The 19,459-nt window shown below is 49.8% G+C and overlaps 1 protein-coding gene and 1 long non-coding RNA gene across 2 annotated transcripts in view; one reads left to right on the top strand and one right to left on the bottom strand.

Moving 5' to 3' along the window:
* ROR1 (receptor tyrosine kinase like orphan receptor 1) overlaps positions 1-19,118 on the top strand; it is a 308,416-nt gene extending 289,298 nt beyond the window's left edge. The window contains exons 8-9 of the mRNA XM_051999512.1: positions 4,901-5,112; positions 15,246-19,118. Coding sequence (XP_051855472.1) covers positions 4,901-5,112; positions 15,246-16,670 — 1,637 coding nt within the window. The 3' untranslated portion in view covers positions 16,671-19,118. The remainder of the gene's footprint in view (positions 1-4,900; positions 5,113-15,245) is intronic.
* LOC127563208 (uncharacterized) lies at positions 9,410-12,160 on the bottom strand. The gene is made up of 3 exons (XR_007953921.1): positions 11,613-12,160; positions 11,487-11,507; positions 9,410-11,423 (listed from the first exon to the last, which is right to left on the bottom strand). It is a non-coding gene; the product is annotated as an uncharacterized LOC127563208 (long non-coding RNA).
* Positions 19,119-19,459: the final 341 nt, after the last annotated feature.

The following is a 19,459-nucleotide window of genomic DNA, read 5'->3' as shown; positions in this document are numbered from 1 at the left end:
CTCCCGGAGCCTCGGCCACGAGGAAGCCGGACTGGATGTCCCCGGGGTCTAAATCTCATTTATTAAATGCCTGCTGTGTGCCGGGAGACCTCTGTGGTCTGGGAAAGCTCTGGGCCCCTAAAGTCCTAGAACCTTATTAAGATAACGCCTTCCGGATCAGCTCCCCCAACGGTGCTGTCCAGAACTCGCCCACCTGGCATCTTCTTGAGAGGTTCACGAGAGGGGTGACCTTGCAAGCTGCCCACTCCCCTTCCGGACGACTGCTCTCCTCTGAAAGTCCACTCACTAGCTCTGCCTTCACAGCCCAACCTAATTGGACAATTAGTAAGCACCTAATGTGTGCAGGGGGCTGTCAGGTGGGGGCCATGGTGCATAGAGAGCCGGGCCTGGAGTTGGGAAGAATCTCACCATGAGTTCAAATGTGGGCCCGGATCCTTCCTAGGTGTGGCCCTGGGCAAGTCCCTTCACCCTGCGTGCCTCAGTTTCCTCATCTGTAAAATGAGCTGGACAAGGAACGGCCACCTGCTCCATCTAGTATCTCTGTCCAGAACACCCAAATGGGGTCAGGAAGAGTCAGACACGACCAGCAGACTAAATGGCCAAAAAAGTGGTGAGAAGTCAGGAGCATTCATTAGGCACCTACTGTGTGCCAGACAAAGAAAGCTCTAAGAGGAGAGACAACATATAAACCCTACGTGCACAAGGTCCTTAAGGGAGACATTGGGGGTTTCTCAGAGGGGAGGATCTAAGATGGAGGAGGACCAACTTCCTTCAGAAATGGGACTCCGCTGGGCTTGGAGGAAGGCGGGAGATGAGACGAGGGGCAGGGAGGCAGCCAGAGAGGGACCACTGGACATGGGCACAAGTTTGCTGCAGCAGCCACGGCTGGTGTCCCTGGATGGGCAAAAGCACGGTGGGCGGCGATGTGGAAGGAGAGGGAACCATGGCGGGGCCGGGTGCCAGAGAGCCGTGAATGGTGGGGACTTTGTAACAGCGAGCCCGGGAAGTCTGTGATGTAGTCGGAGCCAGGCTTGAGGAAAGTCTGTTAGGCAGCTTGAACCGAGGGTGGGCCGGAATGGGGAGAGACAAAGCAGGGGGGCAACCAGGAGGTCAGGGACAGGAGGCCGGGACCAGGAGGCCGGGACCAGGAGGCCGGGACAGGAGGCCGGGAGCAGGAGGCCGGGGGCAGGAGGCCGGGGGCAGGAGGCCGGGAGCAGGAGGCCGGGAGCAGGAGGCCGGGGGCAGGAGGCCGGGGGCAGGAGGCCGGGAGCAGGAGGCCGGGGGCAGGAGGCCGGGGGCAGGAGGCCGGGAGCAGGAGGCCGGGGGCAGGAGGCCGGGAGCAGGAGTCAAATGTCAGGTCCCTCCTTCCTCCTGCTCAGTGGCAGAGCTGGGCCTGAGCTTTCTCTGGGCTTCCTCCTCGCCCCCCCCACCCCCATCGGGCATTCTCCTGGGAGTGTCCCATTGACCCTCTTGGTCCCAAGACAGACCCCAGGTCCCTTCTTCCTCCTGCTCTTGGCACAGGGCAGGGTCCGTGCCCATCATGGCAGATTTTTTTTTAAATTTTATAATAACTTTTTATTGACAGAACCCATGCCAGGGTAATTTTTGACAGCATTATCCCTTGCACTCACTTCGGTTCCGATTTTTCCCCTCTCTCCCTCCACCCCCTCCCCCAGATGGCAAGCAGTTCTTTACATGTTAAATAGGTTGCAGTATATCCTAGATACAATCTATGTGTGCAGAACCGAACAGTTCTCTTGTTGCACAGGGAGAATTGGATTCAGAAGGTAGAAATAACCCGGGAAGAAAAACATAAATGCAAGCAGTTTATATTCATTTCCCAGTGTTCTTTCTCTGGGTGTAGCAGCTTCTGTCCATCCTTGATCAATTGAAACTGAATTAGCTCTCTTTATCGAAGAGATCCACTTCCATCAGAATACATCCTCAAACAGTAGCGTTGTTGAGATATATAATGATCTCCTGGTTCTGCTCATTTCACTTAGCATCAGTTCATGTCAGTCTCGTCAGGCCTCTCTGTATTCATCCTGCTGGTCATTCCTTACAGAACAATAATATTCCATAACATTCATACACCACAATTTACCCAGCCATTCTCCAATTGATGGGCATCCTTTCATTTTCCAGCTTCTGGCCACTACAAACAGGGCTGTGTGGCAGATTTTTTCAAGAGGCTGATCAATGTTAATGGTTTTTCTCTTTTTCTTTAAAAAAAAAAGTCTTTCTTCCGTGGGCTGGCTTTGCAGAAGGGGATCTCTGGGGAGGGGGAACATAAGCAATGATTAATGAAAGAAATCAATAAAAGTTAAAATGCTTTTCATACCCCAGAGCCCTCAGCCTGCAGCGGAGCCAGGGCTCTCCTTTGTCTATGAACCACTGTATACATTTCCCATCCCCTGGAGGTGAGAGGGAATTCCATTTCCCCCTTGCTTTGGATGGAAGAGCCTGAGGAACGGCCCTGAACAGTGCAAAGCGGGTCTGCTTCCGTTGGCGCCCAAGGGCCCGAGTTCAGATCTCAGCACAAAAGTGCCTAGCGGCGAGGGCAGCTCGGGCTGGAATGGTGATGTTCTGGCTCTCAGGGAAGGGGAGTGTATGTCTTTTGCTTACTAATGCCGCTGAAGACAGGGTTGTTGGGGGGGGGGGTAGATCTGTGGAGGTAAGAGAATGGGACACATGAGCTTGGCACACAGTAAGTGCTCAAGATATGCATCTTTTTTTGACCTGACCATGATTTCCAGAAACCCTCAAGGGCTAGACTGGAAATTTCTCTATTTTCCTCTTCATTTTCTATGTTCATGTGATTTAACCATCAAAAGAAGCTCAAGGAGAGCAGGGGTTATTTTGCCTTTAAGCTTAATGTCTCTAGCAGTCGACATAATTCCAGCACACAGTAGGCACTAAATAAATGCACATTGAATCATTGAATTGAGGGCTGGACTGGAAATTTCTCTATTTTCCTCTTCATTTTCTATGTTCATGTGATTTAACCATCAAAAGAAGCTCAAGGAGAGCAGGGATTATTTTGCCTTTAAGCTTAATGTCTCTAGCAGTCGACACGATTCCAGCACACAGTAGGCACTAAATAAATGCACATTGAATCATTGAATTGAGGGCTGGACTGGAAATTTCTCTATTTTCCCCTTCATTTTCTATGTTCATGTGATTTAACCATCAAAAGAAGCTCAAGGAGAGCAGGGGTTATTTTGCTTTTAAGCTTAATGTCTTTAGCAGCCCACACGGTTCCAGCACACAGTAGGCAGTAAATAAATGCACATTGAATCAAATTGGACTCAGATCATAACTCTAGAATTGGAAAATGGTCATCCTTTAATGGCCCTGCAATTCAACCCCCTCATTTTACAGATAGGGAAACTGAGCCCCAGAGAGTGATGTAATTTGAGGCTCAACCCCAGGTCCTTTGATTTCAAATCTAGGCTCCTGACCCGACCTCTCCCGCTCAGAACTGGCTGCCAAGAGAGGATGGGTCCGGGAGTCCAGAGACTCACAGGTTTACCTGTGTAGGAAACGATGCAGCGTGGTGGGTGGCGCGTCAGTGCTAGCTCTGGGGAAGTGACATCATCACTCCCAGCCTCGGTTTTCTTGTCTGTGAAATGGGGCCACCCCCAGCACTTCCCCTCAGGGGTTCTCTTTAGGCTCCAGTTCACCATTACCCAGACAGCCTCCCGCCCCTGGGGCCGTTCTCATTGTCTTATGCAGTGTCATTATGAAAACAATCAGGGCTGTGGAAGCCCCCCTGCTCCCCCACCCCTGGGGGCTCAATTAAGGGGGAGAGGGGGGGCATTCACACACAAACACCGTTTTCAGCCCCGTGGAATCTCTCAACTTTTAAACTTTTACCTTTTCAACTCTCAGACTGAAGGCGCTGCTGCTGATAGAAACAATCTGGGATCTGCCCATGATGAGAACTCGCTTCTCTGGTCTGCCCCGCCCTGATGACCCTACAGTGCTGGGGGGGGACCCCGGGGGAGGAGAACCTTAGGGGGGCTTCAGAGGGGGAAAATACAAGGGGACCCTGGGGGAGAATGTTAGGGAGGAATGGGGGCTTCAGAGGAGGAAAATACAGGGGGACCCTGGGGGATAATGTTAGGGAGGAATGGGGGGCTTCAGAGGGGGGAATACAGGGGGACCCTGGGAGAGAATGTTAGGGAGGAATGGGGGGCTTCAGAGGAGGAAAATACAGGGGGACCCTGGGGGATAATGTTAGGGAGGAATGGAAGGCTTCAGAGGAGGAAAATACAGGGGGACCCTGGGGGATAATGTTAGGGAGGAATGGGGGGCTTCAGAGGGGGGAATACAGGGGGACCCTGGGAGAGAATGTTAGGGAGGAATGGGGGGCTTCAGAGGAGGAAAATACAGGGGGACCCTGGGGGATAATGTTAGGGAGGAATGGGGGGCTTCAGAGGGGGAAAATACAGGGGGACCCTGGGGGATAATGTTAGAGAGGAATGGGGGGCTTCAGAGGGGGAAAATACAGGGGACCCTGGGGGATAATGTTAGGGAGGAATGGGGGGCTTCAGAGGGGGAATCTGGGAAGGGAAGGGATGGAGGGAACTTGGGAGAGAACAAGTGGGAGACCCTGGGAAACAAGAATGTTAGGAGGGAGGAATGGGGGCTTCAGAAGGGGAAGTCTGGGAGAGAGAATGGATGGGGATATCCTGGGGGAGAACATTAGGAGGGAGGAATGAGAGAACCTGGGAGGGCAAGGGAACTCTTTGGAGAGGGGAGAAGTGGGGATTCCTGGGGGAAAAGGATGTTGAAAGGAACGAGGGGGGCTTCCAAGGAGGAGCCCCTCAGCCCTGACACTGAGCGTTGCCTGACGCTGGCCAGACCCGTCACAGAGACTCTCCGGTTGTGTCCTCAGATTCCAAGGACTCCAAGGAGAAGAATAAGATGGAGATCCTGTACATCCTGGTCCCCAGCGTGGCCATCCCTCTGGCCATCGCCCTGCTGTTTTTCTTCATCTGCGTCTGCCGCAACAACCAGAAGCCCTCCTCGCCCCCCGCCCAGAGGCAGCCGAAGCACGTCCGGGGGCAGAACGTGGAGATGTCCATGCTGTCTGCCTACAAACCTAAGGTAACGTGGGGAGGGAGGGATACGCGGAGCTGGAGGGCGACTGGCCTGGGATGCACCTGAATTCTCCTCCTTGGGCACTGGAGGGAAGGAGAAAGAGGAGGAGGAACAAGAAAGGAAGGAAGGAGAAGAGCGGAAGGAAGGAAGGGGAGAGAGAGGGAGAAAAGAGGAAGGGAAGGAGGAAATTCCCCTGTGGAATTCAAGTTTGTGGAGATGAGGGATGTTTTCTATTTGTCTCTATATCCCCAATACTGTGCTTAGTTGATTATCTGGTACATCGTAGGTGCTTAATAAGTGCTTGTAAAATGAATAAAAGTGGAGTGTTTGGTACAGAGTAGGTGCTTAATAAGTGCTTGTGAAATGAAAGCAAGTATTCAGTTCCCACTGGAATGCCCGGTACATAGTAGGTGCTTAATAAGTGCTTGTGGAATGGATGAATGTGTTCACAGGTCTCCCTTCAGAGCCTGACAAATCTCCCATCCCAGCTGGGTTAGGGAGGAAGGGGAGCCTGGGCTCAGCCTGGGAAAAAGCTCCCCCGGGGTGGGTTTCGCTGGCAAGAGGCGGGGATGGAAACCGGAGCATGAACTTCTCTGGTTTCCTTTTGTTTTCTCCCCTCCTAAGAGCCTTGGCCCGGATCTCTTTGGAGTTGTTCTCTTGTTTGTTTTGGTTCTTACTGAGTCCCTTTCCTGGAAGAGGCACAAAGAATTCTGGAGAAGCTTAATGAGCCCCCGAAATGTAAACAGCCGCCTCCAAAGCCACCCGGGGGATACCGGGCCCCACGGACCCATCCGCGGCCCACAAAGGGACCCACACATAAGCGTGCGCGCCTGCCCAACGCGGGGACCGGCCGAGCTCGGAGGACGTCCCCATATCCGGGGAGTCGGACGTGGGGGCTGGGAAATGGGCTCCCTCGGGGGGGCCGCTCCGCTCCCCTCCCGGTTGCTCTCTGTGGCCCGGCCGGAGCGCTCACAGCTCTCTGTGTGACGAGGGGCGAGTCCCTCAAGCTCCCGTGCCTCAGTTCCCCAACTCAGATGGGGATAATAATGCCTTTAGTCATCCCTCTCTCCCGGGACTGTCACAATCAAAAAACCATCTGCTCTGCAAATCCAAGCGTTACTTACATGTCCTCACAGTGTAATATAACATATATCACACAACCAGGGGCAAGACGTGCCTGCTTGTTCAGTTGATGAGTTGAACTCATCAGAAAACAAATGCGGGGGGACCAGCCATCCCTCTGCCTGAGCCGCCTCTCCTTCCCATCTCTGGCAGCAAAAACCCTTCTCTTTCTCCAAGATTCAAGCGAAGCGCCTCAGTTTCCCCCGATCTTTGGCTTTTTCTCCCCGCTGGACCTTCCTCTCCTCCAAGTTTCCTTTTAAATCTTCACCGAGCCTTTCTCCTCTTCCTTACCCTGTACCTACCTTTTTAATCGTCCTATCTATAGTAAATCGATCTTCGCCATTCTTTGCTTGTATTTGGGGCTGGAACGGGAGCTCTTTGAGAGCAGGAACCCCGTGTCTTTGCCCTTCTCTGTAGCCCCAAGCTCGGCGCTTCATGTGTGGGGGGGACTGGCTGACTTTGTCCCCGTTCCTCTGTGTGCTTGTGAGTCTCTCCTAGCGCGCTGTAAGCTCCCCGAGGGCGGGAATTAGTCTTTGTGCACCTCAGGGCCATGTCACAGAAGCTCCAAGTCCGAAGGAAACTCAGTCTCCATTTTGGTCCCAAACCTGGGCCCGGCAGGGATGAGGACTCCAACGAGGGGGAGCTCCCTGCCTTCCAGGGCAGCCCAGAGTGGACCCTTTCCGGGGATCGGGGGCTTGTCCCGATGTCGGCTTCCCTGGGACTTCTACCAGTTTTGTTATGGTCCTTCGTTCTCAAAAAGGAAGTGATACCATGACATGCAAATGAATTAGATTAGAACCCCGTTCCCTTCTTCCCATGATAACCCAGAATATCAGAGAAATAGCACGAACTTTCTACTGTCTAAACATCCCCAGTTCTTCATCTGATCTTCCTAGTCATGTCAAAAAGCATTTATTATGCGCCTACTATGTACTCTGCTTAAATCTGAGGTTACCATAAAAACAAGAACTAGCCTTTGCCTTCAGAATTCATAATCAAAATGCAAACTTATATATATATATGTATATATACAGTAAGTTATAGATAATAGGAGACAATTATCAGAGGGAAGGTCTTAGAATTGAAAGGGATTGGGGAAGGCTTCCCGTAGAAGAAGGGTTTGGAGTTGGGGCTTAGAGGAAGCTAGAAATCCTAAGAGAGGCTTTGAAATAGACTTTTGGGGGTTGCACAAGGCTTAGAATCACTGTTTAAACCCCCATTTCCTGGCAGTTGTCCATCCATCCTTCCTTCCCTTCCCCTGGGTCATGCCCAAGGGGCCACCGTGTTTGCTGATTCCCCGGCTCGGGGGATGTTCTCCCCACTGAGCTGCCCTGCCATTGTGAATCAGCAGGCCCCTAACAGGAACCCCAAGGTGCTCCCTTTGTTACCCAGTCTTGTGTGCACTATCTGTTTCCATCTCTCTTCACTTGCTTTGCTGCCAAGAGGCCTCTGGGCGTTGGGAGGAGGCCGAGGAGGAAGGAAGGGGCTCCTTGGGGAGTTTGGAAAGTGCCCCGAAGCCCCCGGGGAATGAGAAGAGGCTGCACAGACAGGGATGGCTGGGTTCCATGGGTGGGATAGCGCAGCTGGAAGCGAGCCTCTGGGTTGGGCCGGGAGCCCCCGGGACCAGCATCCAATGGGAACGTTCTCGGGTTACTGTGGGCGGAAAGGTAAACTTCGGTGGGATGCTACCACAACAGAGCGGAGTTTTCAAAGGGACAGGCCCCGTTCTACCGGGCGGCTGGCTTTTGTTCAGGACAAAGCCAGAGGGGAAGCCCGGGAGCTGAGGCTCTCTCTCTCAGGGGTCAATGCCTACCTGGGTGATCTTGGAGCCTCAGTTTCCCCTCCTGTCAAATGGTGGGACCGGGTTCACTGATCCCCAGGGCCCTTTGGAATCAAAGAGCTCAGGTCCCTCCCTCCTAGTGCTTACACTTTATAATGGCAGCAGGAAACCCCACATCCTCTGAGGTCACTCCCCCCTAGAAGCTGAGCTTCTTGAAGGCGGTTTGCAATTGCACCCCCAGGACTCAGCACCTGGTCACTTCTCACAAGGATTTCTTCATTCCTTCTTTCCAAATAACTCATGGGACCTGGGGTCTGGAAGAGCTGGACCTCTTGTCCACTGTGATCTCTGACCAGTGTGGACGACTGACCAGTATGGAACAGTATGATCTCTGACCAGTATGGATCTCTGACCAGTATGATCCAAGTCAGGTCCTCTCCTTTCTTGGAACCTCAGCCGGTTCATCTGTGAGACTGGAATAATAAATAGCGCCTTCTTCGCCATCCTACTGTCCACTGTCTAGCTCAAGCGATTGGTGCTAATTTCACTTATTAAGTGCCTACTATGCGCCAAGGTCTGGAGGATCAAGGACCAAACAGGCAATGGCTCCCGTCCTCAAGGAGCTCACCTTGATGCTGAAATCCGGCCCCCATGCTCTCACATCCCATTGAGATTCTATTGAATTATTGCCTTTTGTTTTTCTGAAACAAGGAAATCTGTTCTTCTCAGAGAGAAAGGAAAACAGGACCTCCCTCCTGCTCAGCCTTTGCCTCCCCCGTGAGACCTGAAAGCCAAGATGATGTAGCGTCCTCCTAGGAAATGGGCTGGGCCGTCACACGGGGAGCTGGAAGGGATCCGACCCTCTCTCTGAGATGCCGGGAGGACGTTGCGCAGCCCGACACCCCGATCTTCCCCCAGAGAGCCCCACGGGCCAGCTGTTCCGGGGGACCACAGGAGGGGACATATGGAGATGTGAGGCTTGGAGGGATGGAGAGGTTCCAAGATGATAATTCTCACAACCTGAAGAGGAAGGGAACTCTGATAGTCGGTCAGTGAGCAAGCATTTCTTGGTGTCCTGATGCTCCCTTTAAGGCACGTACCCCCACACGATCCCCTAGCACGGCTGGAGGAGGAGGGCTTCCGGTTACTGCGGCAGACACAGATGGAAAAAAGGAGCCAGACAATGGCCGTATATCATTCTGGTTGATTCTTCTTATCATGACTTTTAAAGCCTTGAAACTCAAACAAAAATTGTCCCAATTAATGGGTGACTTCCGAGTTTTCAGTGCCATATGGAATTGTAATATTTATGAGTGTTTGGATGCCTTATGGGTGTTTTCTGTTCTAAGCAAAATCCAACAGACATAGCATAGTCTCTGTGTATCCCTAGTGCTTCATATACTGCCTGGTACACAGTAGGTGCTTAATCAGTGTTTACTCACTAACTCACATCTCGAGTTATGGAATCACTGACCTAAGAAGGTCTTACTGCTACTAAGTGGAGGAGCCAGTGGCTAAATCCAGGGCTTCCAGGGCCCACTCCCAGCCACCGGGCCAGGCCCTAATTCTGAGCCCTTGCAGATATGGCTGCTTTAGCCCTCCAAGGGCTGCGCCCTGTTCCGTTTAGCTTTAGGGCTGACGGAGGCATGCTAGGTAGGGAGTGTGAGGAGCCGACTCTGGTCTTGGGGGGTCAGGTTCCCTCTCACCAGGGGTCCTTAACAAAGGCGCGTCAGTGAGTCTCAGGGAGGTGGCAGTTTTTTGATCTAGAGATCATCTTCCCATCCCGAGTGTTAAAGGGCCTACTGACATCAGCGTCCCCTGTTCCAACCACACCTGACAGACGGGCTCTTGAGGATGTGTCTGAGAAAAACAATCTCCCCGGAAACCAGCCGCCATGCTGAAAACCGCGACCCCTGACGGCCCGTCCCGGCCTTTCCGGAAAAGGGCCCAAACGTGGCAGGGCGTTCGTGGAAGCTCGTCCCTGGGAGGGAACAGGGGGCCGTTGCCCAAACCCGGGCCACTTCTCTGCCCACATGGCCTCTAGAGAGAGCACGGGTGGGGCTTCCAAAGCCTTTGAAAATCCAGATATTTCTGATTATGAGTACAGGCAGAGGTTTCACAATTCTGAACCTGTTGACATGAGAAAAAGAAAAGAAAGGCGGAGAGAAAAAAGGCAGAAAGAAAGAAGGAGAGGAAGACATATTCCAGAAAGAAAGAAAGAGAAGGAAGGAGGGAGGGAGAGGAGCAGAGAGAGAGAGAGAGTACACAGCAGAGGGAGGGAAGGAAAGAGGGAAGCAAGGAAGGAAGGAAGAAAAGAGGGAAGGAAGGAAGGAAGGAAGGAAGGAAGGAAGGAAGGAAGGAAGGAAGGAAGGAAGGAAGGAAGGAAGGAAGAAAAGAGGGAAGGAAGGAAGGAAGGAAGAAAGAAAAGAGGGAAGGAAGGACAGACAGGAGGGAGGGAGGGAAGAAGGAAGGAATGAGGAAGGAAGGAGGGGGAGAGGAGCAGAGAGAGAGTGAGCACAACAGAGAGAGGGAAAGAAAGAAGGAAGGAGGGGAGGAGGGAGACAGACAGAGGGACAAAGAAGGGGAAGGAAGGACTTCCCCCTCGCCCCCAGGTAGGTGGGTGTTCCTGCGGGGTTCTCCGAGTTCCCACGCAGCCCCGGGCTCGCAGGGCTGGGTCCCCTCAGAGCGCACACAGCCCGCCCGTCCTTGGGCTAATGGAAGGCCCGATGAAGAGATAGGGGCGCTCCCTTTGTACTCGGTTTACTTTGGCCGGGGGCTGCCCGCGCCTTTGACACTTCTTTACATCTCGTACATCCCCGCGTGACAAATCCTTGTCAAACAAAGGCCGCGCAGATTTATGGCCCCTTCCCCTTGAAAGGCACAACGCGGAGCTGCCGGAGCCTCATGACTTCATCTCCTTTCATACTTTTCCACGGACGCCGGTTCCAACCGACAGAGCCCGCTCGGGGTCAGCCGCAGGTCACATCACTTTCATTACCGAAATATAATTTACAATACGCCAGACCCAAACAAGTTTAGCCCAAGGATTCGGCTAACGGGAACCAGCTGTTCCCCGACAATAAGGCTAATTTCCGGCCATCCCCCGTACAGTCTACTGGCTGCCCGGGAAGCGGTTTTATGATTTCTTCAATGAGAGCGGGATTTATGGGGAATTCAACATTCGTCTCCACGGAGGAGCTGGAGAATCTTAAAAATGAAAATGGGCTTGTAGGGTTTCGGTGAGAGGATAAGGGCGGCTGCTCAGGTTGGGGGTGAGCTGGGCCCGTGACCATTATCACAGGCGCCCCAAAGGAAATGGCTTTCTACAACTGGAGGCAAAGGGCCTTCCTATCTGTAAGACCCGCCTTCCCACCTGTTAGTCCCGCCTTCCCACCTGTAAGACCCGCCTTCCCACCTGTTAGTCCCGCCTTCCCACCTGTAAGACCCGCCTTCCCACCTGTTAGTCCCGCCTTCCCACCTGTTAGTTCCGCCTTCCCACCTGTAAGACACGCCTTCCCACCTGTTAATCCCGCCTTCCCACCTGTTAGTCCCGCCTTCCCACCTGTTAGTCCCGCTTTCCCACCTGTAGAACCCGCCTTCCCACCTGTAGAACCCGCCTTCCCACCTGTTAGTCCTGCCTTCCCACCTGTAAGACCTGCCTTCCCACCTGTAAGACCCACCTTTCTACCTGTAAGACCCACCTTTCTACCTGTAAGACCCACCTTTCTACCTGTAAGACCCACCTTTCTACCTGCGAGTCCCGCCTTCCCACCTGTTAGTCCCGCCTTCCCACCTGTAGAACCCGCCTTCCCACCTGTAAGACCCACCTTCCCACCTGTAAGACCCACCTTTCTACCTGTAAGACCCACCTTTCTACCTGCGAGTCCCGCCTTCCCACCTGTTAGTCCCGCCTTCCCACCTGTAGAACCCGCCTTCCCACCTGTAAGACCCACTTTCCCACCTGTAAGACCCACCTTTCTACCTGTGAGTCCTGCCTTCCCACCTGTTAGTCCCGCCTTCCCACCTGTAGAACCCGCCTTCCCACCTGTAAGACCCACTTTCCCACCTGTAAGACCCACCTTTCTACCTGAGAGTCCCGCCTTCCCACCTGTTAGTCCTACCTTCCGGGCCTCAGTTTTCTCCCCTGTAGGGGACCGGACCATGAATATGGATGGTGGCCCAAAGTGGAGTCAGCTGACTCCAGGCATCTTAGAATCCCAAGATTGGCAGTCTTTGATGGTCATTTGGACCAACTTCCTCATTTTTCACATGAAAACCTGAGGTCCAGATTCGAACGGCTCAGGAGATCACCAAAGAGAAGTGGATCCTCCGCTTTGCGGATCCCACAGCCAAACTCATGCTGACGCCATGGGAGATGGGGCAGAGTCCCGCTTCCGGTGTTTGGGTTGGACCCGATTGCCTCCAAGGTCCATTCTGGCTCTGAGATGACGGAATTTCCCAGGGAGCCTAGTCACCGATTGGATGTAGCGATGGTTTTCCACCGCCCGCTAGGAGGTGGTGCAACGTGGAGGACCAGAGAGAACTTGGAATCCCTTCAAGTGCCAGAAAAAAGAGAGAGAAAGGACAGTTTTGTTCCAGCGCGCCCGCTGAGAGCTCACGGCCACACCGGTTGTCAGGTCCCTGGCTCAGCCTTGTGAGACATTCTAGATCAAACTGGGCTGGCCGGCCAACAGCCCGCTTTGATTTCAGACACAGTTGCTCTCCTCTAGGCAGTGAGCCCTATGTTGTCAAAGCAGATCCTTTCCACTCAAGAAACCCAGACTGAGTTTCTTTTCAACATTAAAACAGCAACATTCACCACAAGAAAACATAGCGTGAGAAAGAATTTACTTCGAGCTGGGTGAAATACTTAGAGTACCTTGAAAGAAAAGTTGTCCAAGATGCTTGTTACCTTTATTTTCAACCACGTCTTAATTTCCGGCTTCCAAATATACGCTCTCAAGATTACTTTAGCTGAAGGGAGAGAGGGAGGAAAGAAAGAAGAAAGAAAAGAAAGAAAGAAGGAAGGAAAAAAGAGAAGGAAGGAAGGAAGGGAGGGAAGGAGGAAAATATTTAGCTCAAACTGTGCATCAGGAATTGTGCTGAGCCTTCACAAATATAGAAGTGTAAGGTTTTTATTATTAATAAACATATGAACAGTGGCTTACTCTAGGCTTTATGTCATCCTAAACTGATAGGAGAAAATGATGACAAAAGCAAAAGCTCTTTAAAGAGCTTACAAATTCTATTAGCGAGAAACAGAATGAACATAGCTAAATAAATAAACAAATATATACAATGAATAGCAGAGGGCAGGGCCCAGTTAGAGAATCTGAAAAAGACTCCATTCAACAGAAACCCTAGAGCAGAGGGTTAAAGGAAACCGGACATCTAAGATAGGGAAGGACAGAGAGAGGTGATGGAATCTTGCATCTAGAAAACAGCAACTCAGCCAATTGAAGTGGAAAGCAGCTTGTGAGACCCAGAACAGATTTGCAAGGGGTTGGGGAGGAGAGTGAGAGAGATAACTTCAAGGTCATGAACTTGAGTGACCTTGAGAGAAAAAGAAAATTTTGGAGATGGGATGGATTTATGGAGGAGATGGATCAATGATTTCTACTTTGAACATGTTGAGTTTGAATTACCTATGGGATATCCAGGTGGAGATATCCAGCAGACAGAGATTGAGCATGTCCAGTTGGGATCCATCCATCTATCCATCAACAAACATTTAAGCACGTTCTATGTTCCGGGCACTCTACTGGGTGCTAGGAATACAAAAACAGTCCTTGGCCTTGTTCTCAAGGAGCTTATAATCTAATGGAGGAGACAAAAAGAAAAACAAATGTATGTAGGTATAAATATAAAATATTGGATCAATAGGAAATGATTAACAGAGGAAAGGCACTTGCATTAAAAGGGGATGGGGAAGGCTTTCTGTGGAAGGTGGGATTCTAGCTGGGACTTAAAGGAAGCCAGGGAGGTCAATAGTTGGAGCAGAGTAGGAAGAGTGTTCCATGCATGTCCTCCTCCTCCTTGTAGAGATGATGATTGAACCCATGGGACCTGGTGATAGTACCAAGAGGGGCTGTGTAGAGAAAAGAGAAGGTGGCCCAGGACTGAACTCTGAGGATCACCCATGCATAATAGTAAGGTCATGGGGATCCAGAGACAGAAAGAGCCTGATGAGGGGCTGGGATCCATACAGAAAAGGAGGCACTTCTTTTGCTTCAGAGAGCTCAAGGAGGATGAACACTGGAAGAGGCCATTGGAGTTAACAATTAGAAGACTATCACTGGCCTGGGAAAGATCAGTTTCTGTCAGGTGGTAAGGACATAAAACCAGATTACAAAGGGTCAGAAAGTAGATGAGAGGTGACAATATGGTGGTCCCCTGTATTCATGGTTTTTTTTTTCCTAAGAGTTTGTGAAAAGGAAGGGAGATACAAGCTGGACAGCTTGGGATGGTAAAAACAAGCAGGGGACAGATTCAAGCTCAGGTTTACTTGATTCTCAAATCATTTGGAAGTATTTCCCAACATTACATCTAAAATTCCCTCTTTTAGAATCACCCTCATTGCTTCTAGTGCTGCCTCGGGCCCACGCAGAACCATCCCGATTCCTTTCTTACCTGGCAGGTCATTAAGTGTCAAATCCCTCCCCCCCACCCCAAGTCTTCTCCTAGGATCATGGATTTGGAACTAAAAGGGTCTTGGAGGTAAGTCGAGTCTAGTCCTCTGACTTGAATACAAGGGATAAGGAATCATAGAGTCAGAGACTCCCACAGCATCCCACAGTTAGTGAGTGTCTGAAGCCTAATTTTAATCCATGTCCTTTTGATGCTTGAGTCCAATGCCCTTTCCACTGAGCCCCGCTGCCTCTCTGATTCCTTATTCCCCCAGTTCTTCATCCTTTATCCATTGGACTTTTCATCGAGCACTAGAAAAATTCCCACTGTGCCCTCAAGTCCTTTTTTCTCAAAATTCCCATTTCCTTTGAGCGACGTTTCTATGGCCTGGTCCGGAGTTCTTTCCCCATCCTGGCCACTCTCTGAAGGATGCTCTCCAGGTTATTTGTGGCCCTTCTAAAACACGGCTCCTGGAGCTGAAGATAGAACTCCAGGTATGGTCTGACTGGGTTGCAGAACGGCAGGATGGGAACTTCGGAGCCCAGGGAAGTTTACAGTAAGAGTTGTTTTTAAACTCACATTAAAACCTTTCTTCTTCTTCTTCCTGCAGAGCAAAGCCAAAGAGTTGCCCCTGTCGGCTGTCCGTTTCATGGAAGAACTGGGTGAATGCGCCTTCGGGAAAATCTACAAGGGGCATCTCTACCTCCCGGGGATGGACCACGCTCAGCTGGTGGCCATCAAGACCCTGAAAGATTTCAACAACCCTCAGCAGTGGGCCGAGTTCCAGCAGGAAGCCTCCCTCATGGCGGAGCTCCACCACCCCAACATCGTCTGCCTCCTCGGGGTGGTCACCCAGGAACAGCCGGTGTGCATGCTGTTCGAGTACATGAACCAGGGGGACCTGCACGAGTTCCTCATCATGAGGTCCCCGCACTCCGACGTGGGCTGCAGCAGCGACGAAGACGGGACCGTCAAGTCCAGCCTGGACCACGGCGACTTCCTGCACATCGCCATCCAGATCGCCGCGGGCATGGAGTACTTGTCGAGCCACTTCTTCGTGCACAAGGATCTGGCCGCCCGGAACATCCTGATCGGCGAGCAGCTCCACGTGAAGATCTCGGACCTGGGGCTCTCCAGGGAGATCTACTCGGCCGACTATTACCGAGTGCAGAGCAAGTCCCTGCTGCCCATCCGCTGGATGCCCCCGGAGGCCATCATGTACGGCAAGTTCTCTTCGGACTCCGACATCTGGTCCTTCGGCGTCGTCCTGTGGGAGATTTTCAGCTTCGGGCTCCAGCCCTATTACGGCTTCAGTAACCAGGAAGTGGTGGAGATGGTCAGGAAGCGGCAGCTCCTGCCGTGCTCGGAAGACTGCCCTCCCAGGATGTACAGCTTGATGACCGAATGCTGGCACGAGATCCCTTCGAGGAGACCGCGGTTCAAGGACATCCACGTCCGGCTCCGCTCCTGGGAGGGGATCTCGAGCCACACGAGCTCCACGTCTCCCTCCGGCGGCAACGCTACCACCCAGACGACCTCCCTCAGCGCCAGCCCCATCAGCAATCTCAGTAACCCGAGATATCCCAACTACATGTTTCCAGCCCAGGGGATACCTCAGGGGCAGATCGCTGGCTTCATCGGGCCCCCCTTACCTCAAAACCAGCGGTTCATCCCCATCAATGGGTACCCAATACCTCCTGGATACGCTGCTTTCCCAGCAACTCACTACCAGCCCCAGGGGCCCCCCCGAGTCATTCAACACTGTCCCCCTCCCAAGAGCCGCTCGCCCAGCAGTGCCAGCGGCTCCACGAGCACTGGGCACGTGACTAGCTTGCCCTCTTCGGGATCCAACCAGGAGGCGAACATCCCCTTGCTATCCCACGTATCCCTCCCCAATCATCCAAGTGGAATCGGCATAACCGTGTTTGGAAACAAAACTCAGAAACCCTATAAAATAGACTCAAAGCAACCGTCTTTACTAGGGGACTCCAATATCCATGGACACACTGAATCAATGATTTCTGCAGAACTGTAAAACACAAGGGGTTGTTCTATATAAATATGGTATACAGTACAAACTAGGAAGCCGTAGAAAAGATTTATATTCAAATATTTTATTAAAGTAAGATTTGTTTTGATTGTTTAGCAGACATTGCAACAAGTATCTTCTGTGAAGTGTAACTGTGTGCTTAGCAGGATGGGCAGATACAGGCAGCCAAAAAAAAATTATTCAAGTGACAAAAATTATTAAGCACCTATTTTGTGCTAAATGCTGGGAATACAGTCCCTGCCCCCGAGGAACTTATATTCTATTCCTATTGTGCCTTGAACGTCGCGTCATGTTGTGTAACCCGGCTTTAGGATCGGTTCACATCACGTTAGGTACTCAAAACTATTATCCAATGAAGAGTCCTTTTCAGAGAAATGTCAGAATGGGATCTCAGCCGAGTCAAAGAGCCCATTGGCTGTCCAGTGGCTTTAATATTCCTTGAAGTCTGTCCAGTAGCTTTTGTGTGACCGCCATGTCTATTTTCATGTTTAGAAGGGATATAAGGCTTTGGTTCAATTTAATTATCGCGCATTGGGATGGAAAGCTGATATTTACTTTTTTCTTTCGGTCCAGACCTGTCATTTCATCATCTAGGGAACTCCCATTGTGGAAATTCCCCACATCCACTTGGCTCTTTAGAAATGCTCCTCTGGATCGACAAGGTCAAATGAGTATTGTATGGTAGCATGGTACCTGCTCAGTGCTCCTTCCCCATTTTGTATTCCTACATGACCAAGAGTTGAGAGAAGGATAAAACCGACTCTGAAGGTTTGCCATCAGTCAATCAGAATTCCCAATTCTTTTTTTTTTTTTTTGCCCCAGTCTGACCTTGGCAACAACCAAAGTCCTTGCTAAGTTAATTAAAGCGATGCCTTTCAAATGAGCCGAATACGTCCAATGGGCTTTCTTCAAATCCCAACATTTAAATGACCGTGGTTGTTGGAAGTGGATTGGAATCCCCCCAAATATGATTCCTATATATATAGACTATGATAGTCTACTCCCCCACACCTCCCATGGGAATATAATGGAGAGACAGGATTCCCATTTTATAAATAACCAAATAACTGGGCTATTTAAAGTTAAATAGAAACAATATGATATTATGTAGTGTGCGCAGATGGAGGTATGGGTTGTGGAGTAAATGATCTTTACCAGCCAGACTCATTTTATTGAGTAGGGGATTTGCATAAGTTTCATGTTTCTATACAGAAGGGATTTTCAGATTTGATTTTTGTTTCTCTTGGGGTAAATATTTCTCTTTTCTTAGAATGGTGCCTCATATTAAAAAAAAAAAGAAACAAAGAGATATAGATGGGAAGTCAATCTTGCAAACAATATTTAACATGAGAGAATTAGAAACATCGTGATGTTTCTATTTTTACAAATGGTGTTAGGATGAAGAACAAAGCAGGCCTGTGTTCAGAAAAAAATGTCTTGGGGTTTTCCCGCATGCCGTCTCTTAAATACCCAGAAAACAATTTATCTGAAATGATAAATGGAGTTTATTTGCAGTAATTTGAGGCTATGAGAAGTAACATTCATCGATTTCATGGCATAAATAAGCTTTTAGATAGGTTAATTAGGGCAAGATATTTGCTTCCTTTTGTTGCTATGCAACTGTTTATTGATGATACTTCAAACCACAATTTTATATATATTCATATGACAATCATTTTTCCAAGAATATTTATTATTTTAGGTAAATATGGAATTTTAGTGAATCTGAGGTTTTTTTCCAGCAGTCCATGAAAGGGAAAATAGTATTCCATGAGCCATTTAGCAATTCTTTGGGGGGAAAAAAACAAACATTTTTATAGCAACAAAACCCGAGTTTGATTTAACTTTATAAAGAAGAATGGCATTGTTTTTCAGCATTTGTATAATTACTGTTCTATATTCAGGTACAAGCCTTCTGGATTTTGAAACCACTTTTAAGATCTAAAAGTTCCATGATAGGACAACATGGTATCTTTATTTTGTACAAAAAGACTATTTTTTCACAAACTGAATAATATCATTTGCTCCGTCGACGATGCTTTTTGGTAAGATGCCTTTGTGTTCATATCTATTTTTGCACAAAACAATGTCCACGTTTTGTATTGCAGAAGTGAAAAAATATAGTTCTGCCTTTTCTATCTCATCTGTTTCTCTTATTTTTTAATGATGTAGATTTTCTTCTAATCCCTCACGGCAAGATTTGGATCAATTGCCTTGACCGTGTTTTCTTATTTTCACTGCATGCATTTTAATCACTGTATTCCTTGATGTTTGATTTATTAATTATGGGCATTTCAATTAGAAGAGCATGGAAATGTACTAAGAAAAGCTATTTTATATTGAAATATATGCATTTTGTATTCCACACACAGAGATGATATTACACACTGATTATTTTATGCTGCTGTTTATTAAAACATTTTTAATATAAAATATCATCATTTCCTGGATCTTGCTATAACAGATGTGGGGGAGATTGAAATAATGAGAGTAAGAATAATTTTTTGATGTCTTTCTTTGATGTCACCAAAACAGTGTATGACTGATAAAGAAGATGGGTTGGAGCAAGAATGGGGGGTGGGCCCAACTCATGGATGGTGTACAATTTCTACCGGTTTTCTATTAGCATCAAGACAACCTGAGAAAGGTCATTGGGTAACTCGTTGGGTAACCAACCCTACTCCCCAATGGCAAGTGAATATTTTAGCATGGATGAGCGGAAATATTCCTCAATGGAGAGAATGTCCACATGGGTGAGATCAGGGATCCCCTGG

The sequence above is a fragment of the Antechinus flavipes genome, chromosome 4 (assembly GCF_016432865.1).
Source record: "Antechinus flavipes isolate AdamAnt ecotype Samford, QLD, Australia chromosome 4, AdamAnt_v2, whole genome shotgun sequence".
Classification (NCBI taxonomy): domain Eukaryota; kingdom Metazoa; phylum Chordata; class Mammalia; order Dasyuromorphia; family Dasyuridae; genus Antechinus; species Antechinus flavipes.
Note: the sequence above shows the minus strand (reverse complement) of the source record. Positions and strands in the feature narration are given on the sequence as shown.